Below are 14,524 nucleotides of genomic sequence, written 5' to 3'. Positions count from 1 at the left end.
TTTTTACTTCTCTTCTTTTTTTAAACACTGAATTGGAGTTATCTGGATGATGTCTTGTTTACCTCAACCTGCGGGCAGGTGACATCCCTTTTGCGACTTCATGTCCTTCACTGTATCTGGGACAGTGCCTAGTACCTAACAGGTGGTTGTTAAATACTTAATATGTGAGGGAAGGCTCCCAAAAGTAGGAATCCAGGTCTACCAACTTGGTATAATGTTTTCCTCCCTTTGGTATTATTCTTGACAGTGTCTTTTGCTGTTTTATAAAACTCTAATAGAAGCAGCAAAAATACATCTATGTTTACGCATAAGAGATGATCAGGATAGGGCTTCTCAACCCACGGCCCCCACAGCCCGTGACTAAACACTAGAAGTGTCCCTGCTCAAGGAGGCCTGCTCCTCATCCACACTCAGTCACAACGGTCAAGTCTCCGTTCCTTGTGTGCTTTGTGTTTAAAAACAAGAGACGTCCCCCACCCCCGTTTCCAAACATAGAATATTACAATATTGAATACTCTTTCAAAGTTCACATGACCCCCTAGGACACCCACACCCTAACTAGGACTGAGAATCCTTCTACTTGGTAAAGGCACTCAAAGAACTGCCAATCAATATAAAAGATTTATACTAAAAATAGTAATAAGAGAATATTACATTGGTGGACACCAAATGGTGATTTTTGAATTCTATCATTTCTTCTACATTTACTGTCAATCTTCTATAAAAAAGAGCATCCCTCCCCCCCCTTTTTTTTAGTATCATTATGGATTTTCTAATTTAATTTTGATTGACTCCATTTCAGGTTCTCTTTTACATTTTCTCATTTTTGGTTCTACTTCTTTTGGTTTTGCCCACTCCTTTTCCTTCACCCCATGGGCAGCCTACTCCTCGGCTGCCTCTAAGTCCCACTTCCTGCCTCTCAGCATCCTTTCCCCCCCTTCCTAAAAAGCTAGAGAGCTGGGAGACCCATTTCAAGCAAACTCATTTTATTACGCAGAAATCTGTTTCCATTTATTCATTTGAAAACTGATTCAAGGAACCAGTCAGCTTATTTTTCTTTTCAACGCTCACTAAAACAATGTCACTTCCAGAATATATCTTGGATAGTCTATCTCACTATTTTAAAGAGTTACTGCACATTAAGAAATGGTATCTGGAGACACAATACCTTGGATCAAAGATTCTATTTGATTCACTATGTTGCAATTAAGTTATTTTAAAAAATTACAAATATATTTTAAATAATTTTTTCATAAAAAGAGTAAAAATTTGTTTTTAGGAAATAATGAACCAAAAACACGAAATTATATCTAAATGAAGTTTACTAATACTTAAGTTAGACATCTAAGAGCTTTTTTCTTTTTAAACTGTACTTTTGGAATTGTAGTATTTAATATATATTTATTAGATGCAAATAAAGACTTACGGACTTGCTCAATTCATCTTTTCAAAGAGAAATTAGAATAATTAAAAATAGGCCTAATATATTGACCGCTGACCTCATATCTACTAAAAAGCCAAAAAAAACCCCAAATCCGTTGCCATCAAGTTGATTCTGACTCATAGTGACCCTACAGGACAGAAAAGAACCACCCCACACGGTTTTTAAGGAGTGGCCAGTAGATTCAAACTGCTGACCTTTTGGTTGGCAGCAGTAGCTCTTAACCACTAAGCCACCAAGGTTTCCTCATATCTAGTAAGTTTCAAAATTCTTTCAAATAAAAACCACTGAACTGATTCCCTATAGCTGTACAGATGGTCACAGATACCAAGGTACTATACCTGCAATGTGGTATATTACAGCTTTTAAGAAAAATTTTCAGATGTGAAAATGTGTTCAACACTAAAAGTTAAACTCTAAAAAGACTCTGTCATATTCTATATGGGGCTCAGTAAGTAAAGGACACTAAACTTTACCTTTGTGAAGATGGCCAGGGGCATACCATACTGGTCCTCTTCTAAACCTGATATCAGTCCTGGTATCAGGACCACCTGCCCTGTGTTAGCTTGAGGTTGTACAGTAATTGGAGGACTGTCTGCAAGCACAGAGTCCTTTGAGAATAAGTTTGTTTGTTCTGACTCCACCTGGTCCCTTTCTTTCAAGTTGGGGTCCTCTAATACGCTAGGATCCAAGGTCTCCCAGTCACTTTCTGAAGACTCTGGAGATGGGCGGGAAGGAGGCTTCAAAAACTGATTGGTGTTATTGGGTTCTGGTCCTTTGCTGCTGTCACTTCCTACTTGGAATAAAGGTTCTTCGGTCCTGATGACAGCATCACCTCCACGATTTCCTGTCATGGTTTTCTTAACAGTTCCTGGGATGCTATTTGACATGTCAGGTGCAGACACAGAAACAAAGTCATCTGCAGGAGGATTTGTTTCCTGAAGCCCAGCATCTTCTGACATACTTTTTCGGGGTCTATACTGAGAACAGTCAATGAGACCATGTTCAATCATGCCTAAAATATATAATATTGGAGAAGACCTTGGCTTATAATGATAAATATAGAAGAAAATAACAGCAGTATATTTCATTTTATATTAGTTGAACTCTTCCATAAAAAATTCAATAAGCTACACATGCCTACATTTTAATTTATTAAAAAAAAAGAGAGAAAGAAAAACCCAAATAAAAGAGAGAAACCTACTACCAAAAAGAAAATGTCATATTAAAATAGAAATGTTAACCCTGGTGGGTTTACCCATAAAAATTCTTATCACTGAAAGTTCCGGTACAAGTTAAAACAGAAGAAAGAGTAGATATTGCTACTCTCTTACCTGGAAAAAGGGATAACACAGTCATCAGTGCACCCACCAATTTATTTACTGGAGAAATGTAAAAGAGAACCTGAAATGGAGTCAATCAAAATTAAATTAGAAAATTCATAATGATACTAAAAAAAGGGGGGGGGAGGGATGCTCTTTTTTATAGAAGATTGACAGTAAATGTAGAAGAAATGATAGAATTCAAAAATCACCATTTGGTGTCCACCAATGTAATAAACAATTGATTCAGGAAAATATTATCAATGGATGCTAAAACTATTGTGAAAAGTTGCTGGGAAATGGGATATTCTCATGTGATATCAAATCTATCATCCCACAGGTTACCTAATGATGCAATGCATGATTCTTGATTGCATCCCAGACTGAACAACAACCAGCTATAAAGGACATCATTTTGTCATCTGGGGAGATTTGGAAGTGGACTCTATATCAGATATCATTTATTCTGCCGATGTTAAATTCTTAAATGTGAAATATTTTGGTTATGTAGAAATAAACCCTTATTCTTAAGAAACAGATCCTAAAATATTTAGGGGTGAAATATGATGTTTGCCAATTACTTTCAAATTATTATGATTCACAGAGGGGAGGGGGAATATATACATACAGCCAAACACCTCATGGGATTTGGTTCCTTGGTTTGGAGGTTTAGGGTTATGGTTTCATAGAACACCCCAATTAATTGGCCTGATGATGTATTTAGTGCTTCTGTTCTACCTCCTAGTTTGTTGCATAGTGCCTGGGGTCTTAAAAGCTTGTAAGTGGCCATTCAAGGCACAATCATTGATCTCTCTTTGCCTAGAGCAACAGAGGAAGAAGCAGAGTCAGGAATAGGAGGAGAAAATGCAATATGTGGCTAATTGCTTTCATGAACAACTGCCTCCTTTGCCATGAGACCAGAAGACCTGGATGGTGCCTGGCTACCATTACTGAACATCTTGCTCAAAGACTTTATAGAAGAATCCTGATCAAAAGGAGGAAAATGTAGAAAAGGATTTCAAATTCCCATGGATTCTAGGTTTTCTGGAGCCATGGAGGCTGGATGAACCCCTGACACTACTGCCCTGAGATAATCCTTTAGCCTTAAACCAAAAATATCCCCTGAAGTCTTCTTAAAACCAGAGAGTAGTTTTTAGCTTAACTAGTAAAGAATGTCTGCCTTGAGCCTTATGCTCTTTTACGAACTCTCTGTATGGAATCAAACTGACAACAGCAACTCGCAAGATTAGATAGGAACCTTTGAGGACAGTCAGTTTACGTTAATGGGGGAGGAACAACTCAAAAAGGGTGGTTGAGAATGGTTGCACAACTCAAAGAACCTAATCAATGTCACTGAATTGTACATGTAGAAACTATTAAATTGATGCATGTTCTGCTGTATATATTCTCAATAATTATATATACATATACATACACACACATATGTATATATATAAAGTGATATGATAGAGAGTGGTTCTGGAACTCAGCTTTAAGCCCATCGGTGTAGACATTTCTTTAGCAACCATCATTGATTCAGGGCTAGGCCCACACAAACTGAAGTGAAGTTTTCTTGTTAAGTGTTTTGGGAGGAGATACTATCTGTGCCACCAGATACGACTAAGGAAGCAAGCAGTACAATTACTGCTGACAATTATCCTACTACTAGGGAAACCAGTTTGGGATAAAGCCAGCACTGTGGACTGTGGAGCAGAGATGGAAAAACCTACCCACTTAGTTATACAGTTGTATCACTGAATCACTACGAGTCAGAGTTGACTCTAACAGCAACCCGTTTGGTTTTGGTATCATTGCACCAACCAACCCTGAAGTCTGAAGTGACCCAACACATTTCCTTATTATTTAAGTCAGCTTAAATTGAATTTTCTGTTACCTGTAGTTAAAACCATCTTGATACTTGAGTATACGGGCAGTCCCCAGATTACCAACATCTGACTTACATAAAACTAATAGTTAGGAACCAATCCCTGTAAAGCCTATTATATTAAAAGTTCAAGGTACATACAGTGGCTTGTAATAACGAACAAGCACTACTTTGAAAAGTGCATCAAAACATTATTATTACTATATTATGTTAAAGATGTTTTACTCTATCTGGAAATGTTCCTTTAATGCTTTTTATGCGTAGAAAGGTACACTATATACTAAGACAAACATGTGACTTACAGACAGACTTAGGAACGGAAGCTGTTCATAACCCAGGGACCGCCTGTACTGTACCTGCCCCCAGAACAACTGCACACATTCATACTTTTTAGGCAGTGAACAACATGTTCCTCAGCTCACCACAATTTGATAGGCAAAAAATTTATACGTTCTCATTAGTTTCGATTTTATGCAATATTTAAGAAATACCAATAAATGTTAAATATTCCATCCTTCCTTTCATCCCTTCAAATCTTACCTTTTTCTCAAGAAGAATCAATTTAAATAGGATTAAGACCTGCAGAAAGAAAAGTTTTATTAAAATAAGGATTTCAACTCTATTATTCATTTGCCTTTTCCCCTCCTCAAACATAACCACATATCATTTAATTAACATAATTATAGTGCTTTGAAAATTACTAATTTATACTGAGAAATTAAATATTACCTGTGTCCCTTAAACAAACAAACAAACAAACTGATACGTACTTAAGTCTCTTCTTGAAACTGTATATTTTTTTGGAAAGAGTGGTGCCATTTTTGCTTGAAATACTTGCAAGCACCTTAAAGGGCAGGGACTAACTCTTCTATTTCTGGATGTCCAGCGTTCACATCTCAGGTACTCAGCCAATGTTTGTTATATGAATGATCAATGTGTATACATCCTAGACAACATATGCTTTTCTAATAAAGATCAGAAAGCACAAGTATAGACGTTTTACTGGAAAATGTTCTACTCTCAGAGAAACATAAAATATTCTGCAAGATTAAAACACGTTTCTATCCACTCAAATCTCATGATACCTAAAATTATAAAGACAATAGAAAAAAAATACCCTATCCTGCAAAGAAATAGACATATCGTATCTGTATACTTTTAGAAAATACACAAGCACTACCAACAGCACCTTCAATTTTGTATAGTTTTGAGACTGAGTGCCGTTTCAGAAAAGCTCAAACATAGTCATGCCGCTATTTGTATTCAACCACACAGCACATGGACTTTGCCCAGTTAAACGAACACAGGAAGAACAGCATGTACCACTTTATAAAAAAAAAAAAAACAAAAAAAACCCACTGCCGTCGAGTCAATTCCAACTCATAGTGACCCTATAGGACAGAGTAGAACTGCCTGATAGAGTTTCCAAGGAGTGCCTGGTGGATTCAAACTGCCGACCTCTTGGTTAGCAGCCGTAGCACTTAACCACTATGCACCAGGGTTTCCTATACCACTTTAGTACATCATAAATCAAATAATAAATCCTACCTTGTGTCGAAAATGAAGGACAAGATCTCGAGGAGATAGACCTATAATATTAACAAAAAAGCTAATCTGTGAATATAATTCACTGTTTTTGTCAAAGAGTTGTTTTTTTTTCCTTCAAAGAAAAGGAGGTTAAAAAAAAGAAAGAAGGAATATACAAATAGCCACGTAATACTTGATTAAATACACATACCCTCAGAATTTATCAAATTAATGTTAACAGTTGACACAGCACCGTCCAATGGAACGTCCTGTGATGATGGAAATGTTCTATATTTGTGCTGTTCAGTAGTACCACATGTGGCTACTGAGTACGTGAAATGTGACAAGTTCTACTGATAAACTGAATTTTAAATTTTATTCATTTTAATTTAAATGTCAATAGCCATATATGGCTAGTGGCTACTACTTTGGATGTTCCAAGTCTAACAACTTCCCCTCGTTCTATAAGCATCTTACAAATTACAGAAGTTTAGAAATTACAGAACTTATAAACGTTGGCAGTCAGTCATTTAAATCTGGATTTTGGGCCATGGTACTAGACATGCTATTATTTCTGAATCACGTTTTTTCTAACAATCTGCCTCAAAACACCATAGGACAAAAGATAATGATTCAGAGAAAAATGTATTCTCAGAACAGGAATTCTGAAATCAGCTCACATTACACACAGGGCTGCAATAGTGAACTACCACAATCTGGCCACTTCATGGTGAAATAGGAATGAGTGAGCGTAAGTCACCATGTGATTAAGAAAAAAAAAAAAAAATTTTTTTTTAAATCATGAAAAGTATATTTTGTTGAGTATCCACTGAGTACCTAGGACACCAATGAATATTCTCGTGAGGTGGTATAAATTAAAATTCCCAACCTGAAGCATCTTAAAATAGAAGAGGTGAGCAAATTTCTCTGTCTTTTGCCCTCCCTCTCTGCTATGACAGGGAATTTAGCTGGCCTGCTCTGAGGAACAGAAAGAAAAAACTTCCATTACTATTTTGAAGGCAGAAATTCACTTTGTACAACAATAGCTACAAAACTGCTATAAACAGTATAGATATGCTATGATAACCCATCTCGATATAAACACTGGCTAAGAAGATACTTAAGGAAAAGTCTTCTGTAACTTGGCTCTATTATGGTGTAAAATGTAGGTTTCAAAGTTTTTAAGGGTAACAGCAGCATCAAACGCTGAAGAATTTAGATCCCATATATCGATGCAATTCTGATCATGAAGTTTTTGCATGCAATCCAGTCTGCCAAACAAAAGACATGAGGGTGTCTCTTCTGACTGGTAAAAAAGACTTACCAAGGTATACCTGGGATCCTTCTAATGAAGCTCCTCCCAAGGAGCTATTCATATGTTCGTAAAGCTCCTACAAAATACAGATTCTGTTTAGAACATTTATATCACTTGAGACAATGATTAGAAGTACAATGATTTAGAAAAAAAAAAAAAAAAACCCAGTTCCTTAAAAAAACAAAAATTAAGTTAGGCAATTTGTTTTGCTAGGCCCTAAATTTACAATCAAGGTCTCTCTGTAAGCATGACTGCTTCTGGCACTTGTTTCTTCTCTTCCAGGCATGAGTCACATCAGAAGAGGTCTAGGTAGGACACGTGGAAGGCTCCCCAGGGTATCCCTTCTCTCCCTCTACGTTTTAGAACTTGATTCATTCAGATAGTGGTATGGAATTCTAGGATAAATTCCCTCTCCCTCCTTGTTAAATACCTAGCTGCCTAACTCTCACTGGGTTCAGAACAGAATTCAGGAGAGATCCATGTTCTGTACATTCATGGCAGTCTTGAGAAAAACATGTTACCCATCTTTAATAAAATAGTTGTGTGGTTTTATCTGGTTTTACTATGGAAGCTGGGATCCAGAAGTCTTGTATGTAAACATATCGTGCAATTTATTAATAAGATAAACAAATTTACAGAAGCAATGCCATGGGGAAGGGGCTGTTATCCATTAAGAGAAACATTTACGTTACAGTCACTTATAGTCATTATTTCCTAATGAAAGACACATTTTACATTATAATTGTCATTTTAATCCTCAAAACAAAGCAGAATGTTTTTCCTAAGCTAACGAATGAATGGTCATCCTTCACAATATTACAAATCTCCTTGCTTCTTGAATCTGTCTTCAGGCAAACACATCTACTAAAGAGGTAAAAAGTTACCTTTAGAATGGAAATTTGGGAAAAATCCTTTTCTTCAAAATATGCATGTGTAATGAGCTGAAGTTTTGCTTGAAGTAACCCATAGAGAGGCTTGAAGAAAAAAGAAAAATTACCATTAGGCTGGTAATAGTAAAACGTAATACACACACACCCTTTTTAATTTGAAGAAGGAAAAAAACTTAATAATTGTCAGCTTCAGTGCTTTATTATTTCCACAGCTAAAAGCCAGGAAGTTGCCTGTTCTGGCTCTTTGGCTGCAGATAAAAAGTGTCTGAACAACTGTCACACAAGAGTGGTTAAGAGTGTGGGTTCAGGCTTCCTAGATCTGGCTCCATTATTCACTGTATAACTCTGAACACTTAACCTCCCTCCCCACGTTTTCTGATCTGAAAATAGGCATGTTGAAAGATAGTCTTATGTGGTTACTGTAAAGATTAAATAACACAGGCAAAAGCACTTAGTAGAGTACCTGGCACATAGAAAGCATTCAAATATTAGCTATTATTACTGTAAGATTTAAAACATATTCTAATTCTAATTGAACAGAAGATTTTAAAGGGCAGCTCAAGAAGACAATGTCAAGTATTGTAATGACATGTGCAAACACCTGGATACGGAAAACTAAAAGAGAAGGACAGGTTCTGCATTCCTCAAGTTGAAAGAACTGAAGAAAAAATTCAAGCCTTGAGTTGCAATACTGAAGGATTCTATGGGGAAAATATTAAACGACTCAGGAAGCACCAAAAGAAGATGGAAGGAATACACAGAGTCACTATACCAAAAAGAATTAGTTGAAGTTCAACCATTTCAGGAGGCACCACATGAACAGGAACCAATGGTACTGAAGGAAGAAGTTCAAGCTGCACTGAAGGTACTGGTGAAAAACAAGGCTCCAGGAACTGACGGAATGCCAATTGTTTCAACAAACGGAAGCCACACTGGAAGTACTCACTTGTCTATGCCAAGAAATTTGGAAGACAGCTACCTGGCCAGCCAACTGGAAAAAAAAAAAAAAGACAACAAAAAGCCAAATCCACTGCCGTCGAGTCAATTCCAACTCACAGCGACCCTAAAGGACAGAGTAGAACTGCCACAGGGTTTCCAAGGAGCACCTCGTGAATTTGAACTGCTGACCTTTTTGTTAGCAGCCATAGCTCTTAACCACTATGCCACCAGGGTTTCTGACTGGAAGAGATCTATATTTATGCCTATTCCCAAGAAAGGTGATCCCACTGAACGGGAAATTATCAAACAATATCATTAACATCACATGCAAGTAAAATTTTGCGGAAGATCATTCAAAAGCGGCTGTAGCAGTATGTCAACAGGAACTGCCAGAAATTCAAGCTGGGTTCAGCAAGAGGATGCGGAACTAGGTTTATCATTGCTAATGTCAGACAGATCCTGGCTGAAACCAGAGAATATCAGAAAGATGTTTACCTGTGTTTTATTGACTATGCAAATGTATTCGACTGTGTGGAACATAACAAATTACAGATATCATCGTGAAGAACGGGAATTTCAGAACACTTAATTGTGCTCATTACAAACCTGTACATAGATCAAGAGGCAGTCATTCGGAGAGAACAAGGGGATACCGTGTGGTTTAAAGTCACAAAAGGTATGCATCATGGTTGTATCCTTTTACCATACCTATTCAGTCTGTATGCTGGGCAAATAATCCAAGAAGCTGGACTATATGAAGAAGAACGGGGCATCAGGATTGGAAGAAGACTCATTAACAACCTGCGTTATGCAGATGACACAACTCTGCTTGCTGCAAGTGAAGAGGATTCGAAGCACTTACTAATGAAGATCAAAGACCACAGCCTTCAGTATAATTACACCTCAACATAAAAAAAAAAGAAAACAAAAATCCTCATAGCTGGACTAATAAGCAACATGATAAACAGGAAAGTGACTGAAGTTGTCAATTCTGATCTACATTTTCCCCCTTTTGAACAGGATTCATTTTACTTGGATTCGCAATCAACACCCACAGAAGCAGTAATCAAGAAATCAAAAGATGCGTTGCACCGGGCAAATCTGCTGCAAAAGACCTCTTAAAAGTGTTCAAAAGCAAAGACGTCACCCTGAAGACTAAGGTGCACCTAACCTAAACCATAGTGTTTTCAATCGCCTCCCATGCATGTGAAAGCTGGATGATGAATAAAGAAGACAGAAGAAGAACTGACCCATTTGAATTGTGGTGTTAGAGAAGAATACTGAATATACCACAGACTGCTGAAATAATGAACAAATCTGTCTTGCATGAAGTACAACCAGAATGCTCCCTAGAAGCAAGGATGCTGAGAGTACGTCTCACATACTTTGGACATGTTGTCAGGAGGGATCAGTCCCTGGAGAAGGACATCACGCTTGGCAAAGTAGATAGTCAGCAAAAAAGAGGACGACCCTCAATGAGATGGACTGACACAGTGGCTGCAACAATGGGTTGTGAGGATGGCTCAGGACCGGGCAGTGTTTCGTTCTGTTGTATATAGGGTTGCTATAAGTCAGGACCAACTCGATGGCACTTAGAAGCAACAACAATCCTACAAACTGTTCTGCTGGCTTATGGCAACATTTCGTCATCCATATAGCAGGTAATTCTTCCATCTAGATGAATATTCATGATTAAATTTAAGTTCATTCCCCTTTGTGTCTCTTGTAGAGCCTTATAAGAATTAGTCTGTCTCTTCTATGATCATAATATTCTTTTGTATACTTGAACAAAGTTATTCCTTAATTCTTTTTTCCCTAAATTTTATTTATATTGTTGTTGTTGAGAAATATACACAGTAAAATACATACCAACTCAACAGTTTCTACATGTACAATTTAGTAACACTGATTACATTCTTAGAGTTGTACGATTCTCACCCCCTTTTCCAAGTTGTTCCTCTCCCATTAACATAAACTCACTGTTCCCTAAAGTTCCTGTCTAATCTTTCGAGTTGCTGCTGTCAATTTGGTCTCATAGAGATAGTTCTTAAAAGAGCATAATGCTCACGGCAGACCTTATTTACCCGTTAAGCTAATCTATTGTTTGGTTTTAAGATGACTTCAGGGAATATTTTTGGTTTAAGGTTTAAAGATTACCTCAGGACAATAGTTTCAGGGGTTCATCCAGCATCCACGGCTCCAGAAAGTCTAGAGTCCATGAGAATTTGAAATTCTGATCTACATTTCCCCCCTTTTGATTAGGATTCTTCCATGAAAAAAAATTTTTTATTATACTTTAGATGAAAGTTTACAGAGCAAATAGTTTCTCATTAAACAATTAATATACATATTATTTTGTGTCATTAGTTGCCAACCCCACGACATGTCAATGCTCTCTCCTTCTCAATCTTGGGTTCCTCATTACCACCTTTCCTGTTCCCTCCTGCCTTCTTGTCCTCGCCCCTGGGCTGATGTGCCCATTTAGTCTTGTTTTGTTTTATGGGCCTGTCTAATCTTTGGCTGAAGAGTAAACCTCAGCAGTGACTTCATTACTGAAGTATAAGGGTGTCTGGGGACCATACTCTCGGGGTTTCTCCAGTTTCTGTCAGACCAATAAGTCTGGTCTCTCTCTCTTTTTTTTGTGAATTAGAATTTCATTCTACATTTTTCTCTATGGGCTCCCTGTGTCCATTCACCCAGATTTCCTGTCCTTTCCTGCCCTCCATCTTTGCTTTTGGGCATGTGTTGTCCAACTGGTCTCATATACTTGACCGAACCAAGAAGCACATTCCTCACATGTGTTACTGTTTGTTTAACAAGCTTGTCTAATCAATGGTTGAAAGGTGGGCTTCAGGAGTGGCTTCAGTTCTGAGTTACCAGGGTGTCTGGGGGCCACAGTCCTCCAGTCTTCTGTCAGACCAGTAAGTCTGGTCTTTTTTGTGAATTTGAATTTTGTCCTACATTTTTTTTCCTGCTCTGCCAAAGGGCCTCTATTGTGCTCCCTGTCAGAACAGTTGTTGTTGGTAACTGGGCACCATCTAGTTGTGTTGCACTCAATCTGGTGGAGGCTGTGGTAGTTGTGATCTTTGATCAAAATGTTCAGTAATGGTAGCTGGAAACATCCAGTTCTTGTGGTCTCATGGCAAAGGCGAAAGCTGCTCAAGGAGGCAATTAGCCACACATTCCATTTTCTCCTCCTATTCCTGGCTCTCCTTCTTCCTGTTACTCCAGGCGGATAGAGACCAATTGTTGTGCCTTGGATGGCTGCTCGCAAACTTTTAAGACTCCAGGCACTACGGGACAAACTAATAGGTAGAACAGAAGCACTAAATATGTTAATAGGTCAATTAACTGGGATGTCCCAGGAAATCATGACCCTAAACCTCCAAACCAAGGAACCAAATTCCATGAGATGCTTGGTTATACATAAGCAGGCTCAGCAGCTACTCTTTTTTGTTGTTGTAAATATATCTGTCACACAACTTTTATCAATTTGACTTTTTACAGATGTACAACTTATTGACAGCAATTACAATAATTGGCTTTTATTCCTTAATTCTTATTTCTCCTATTTAAGACCCTCTTTTACCAATCAACTTTCTATCTTTTTTTTTAATGTTCTTTTCTGGATGGTTTCTGATTTCTATACTCTTTTTATGTTGTAGACACCAATATAGTCAGTTAAAACAAGTAATACTGGAGTAGTCATCCCCCCAATCTCCCTCTTAATACATCATTATTATCATCTAAGTATAAAATCCCAGTACAGGGCATAAATACAATACAAACCATAAGTAACAATGCACAAACACCAGAAGATAAACTAAATAACTGGAAGCTCCTAAAAATTAAACACTTATGCTCATCAAAAGACTTCACCAAAAGTGTAAAAAGAGAACATACAGACTGGGAAAAAATCTTTGGCTATGACATATCTGTCAAGGGTCTAATCTGTAATATCTATAGACTAGTTCAATACCTCAACAACGAAAGGACAATTCAATTAAAAAATGGGCAGAGGATATGAACACACACTTCACCAAAGTTAGTGTGACATTCAGGCAGCTAAGAGACACATGAGGAAATGCTTGAGATCACCAGCCCTTAGAGGAAGGCAAATCAAAACTACAATGAGGTACCACCATCTCACCCTGACAATACTGGCACTAATCAGAAAACAACAAATGTTGGAAAGGTTGCAGGGAGATTGGAACTTTCATGCACTACTGATGGAAGTGTAAAATGGTACAATCACTATGGAAGAACAATATGCTGCCTCTTTAAAAAGTTAGAAATAGAAATACCATATGATCCAGTAATCAAACTCCTAGATATACATCTTAGAGACATAAGAACTGTCACACGAACAGACACATGCACATTCATGTTCACTGAAGCATTATTCTCAATAGCAAAAAGATGGAAGCAACCTAAGTGCCCATCAACAGATGAATGGATAAATAAATTATGGTACATACACACAATGGAATACAATGCAATGATAAAGAACAGTGATGAATCTGGGAAACATTTCACAACATGGATGAATCTGGAGGGCATTATGCTGAGTGAAATAAGTCAACCACAAAATGATAAATATTATATGAGACCACTATTATAAAAACCCAAGAAAAGGTTTACACAAAGAAAAAAACAATCTTTGATAGTTACGAGGGAAGGAGGAATAACTAACTAGATAGTAGACAAGTGTCCGCTTTGGTGAAGCAACGACAACATACAATACAGGGGAAGTCAGTACAACTTGACCAAGTCATGTCACAGAAACTTACTAGACACATTCAAACACCTTCAGGGACTTAATTACTGGGGCTGAGGGCTGGGGACCATGGTCTCAGGGGACATCTGGGTCAGTTGGCACAATATAGTTCTTAAAAAAAATATGCAATATCCTACTTTGGTGAGTAGCGTCTGAGTTCTTAGAAGCTTGTGAGTGGCCATCTAAGATACATCTATTGGTCCCATCCTGTCTAGAGCAAAGGAGAATGAAGAAAACCAAAGACACAAGGAAAATATTAGTCCAAAGAACTAATGGACCAATGAACCACAGCCTTCATTCACCTGAGCCCAGAACTAGATGGTGCTTGGCTACCACACCAGCCACTCTGACAGGGATCACAACAGAGGGCCCAGGACAGAGCGGGAGGAAGATGTAGAACAACATTCAAATTCACAAAAAAAGACCAG

The 14,524-nt window shown here is 37.7% G+C and overlaps 1 protein-coding gene across 10 annotated transcripts in view; it reads right to left on the bottom strand.

Annotated features, from left to right (window-relative positions):
• Positions 1-14,524, bottom strand: part of AVL9 (AVL9 cell migration associated) — a 57,285-nt gene that overhangs the window by 17,259 nt on the left and 25,502 nt on the right. For all 10 annotated transcript variants that reach the window (XR_007518457.1, XR_007518458.1, XR_007518459.1 and 7 more), the window contains exons 5-10: positions 8,375-8,464; positions 7,500-7,566; positions 6,197-6,237; positions 5,189-5,227; positions 2,776-2,845; positions 1,918-2,456 (exon numbers count right to left, since the gene is read on the bottom strand). Coding sequence is in view for 3 of the 10 variants with exons in the window: in XM_049894063.1 (XP_049750020.1) it covers positions 1,918-2,456; positions 2,776-2,845; positions 5,189-5,227; positions 6,197-6,237; positions 7,500-7,566; positions 8,375-8,464 (846 nt within the window). In the remaining 7 variants the exon portion in view is untranslated. The remainder of the gene's footprint in view (positions 1-1,917; positions 2,457-2,775; positions 2,846-5,188; positions 5,228-6,196; positions 6,238-7,499; positions 7,567-8,374; positions 8,465-14,524) is intronic.

The sequence above is a fragment of the Elephas maximus genome, chromosome 8, assembly GCF_024166365.1.
Source record: "Elephas maximus indicus isolate mEleMax1 chromosome 8, mEleMax1 primary haplotype, whole genome shotgun sequence".
In the NCBI taxonomy this organism is placed as follows: Eukaryota; Metazoa; Chordata; class Mammalia; order Proboscidea; family Elephantidae; genus Elephas; species Elephas maximus.
The sequence above is the reverse complement of the archived record's forward strand: the minus strand, read 5'-3'. Positions and strand labels throughout refer to the sequence as shown.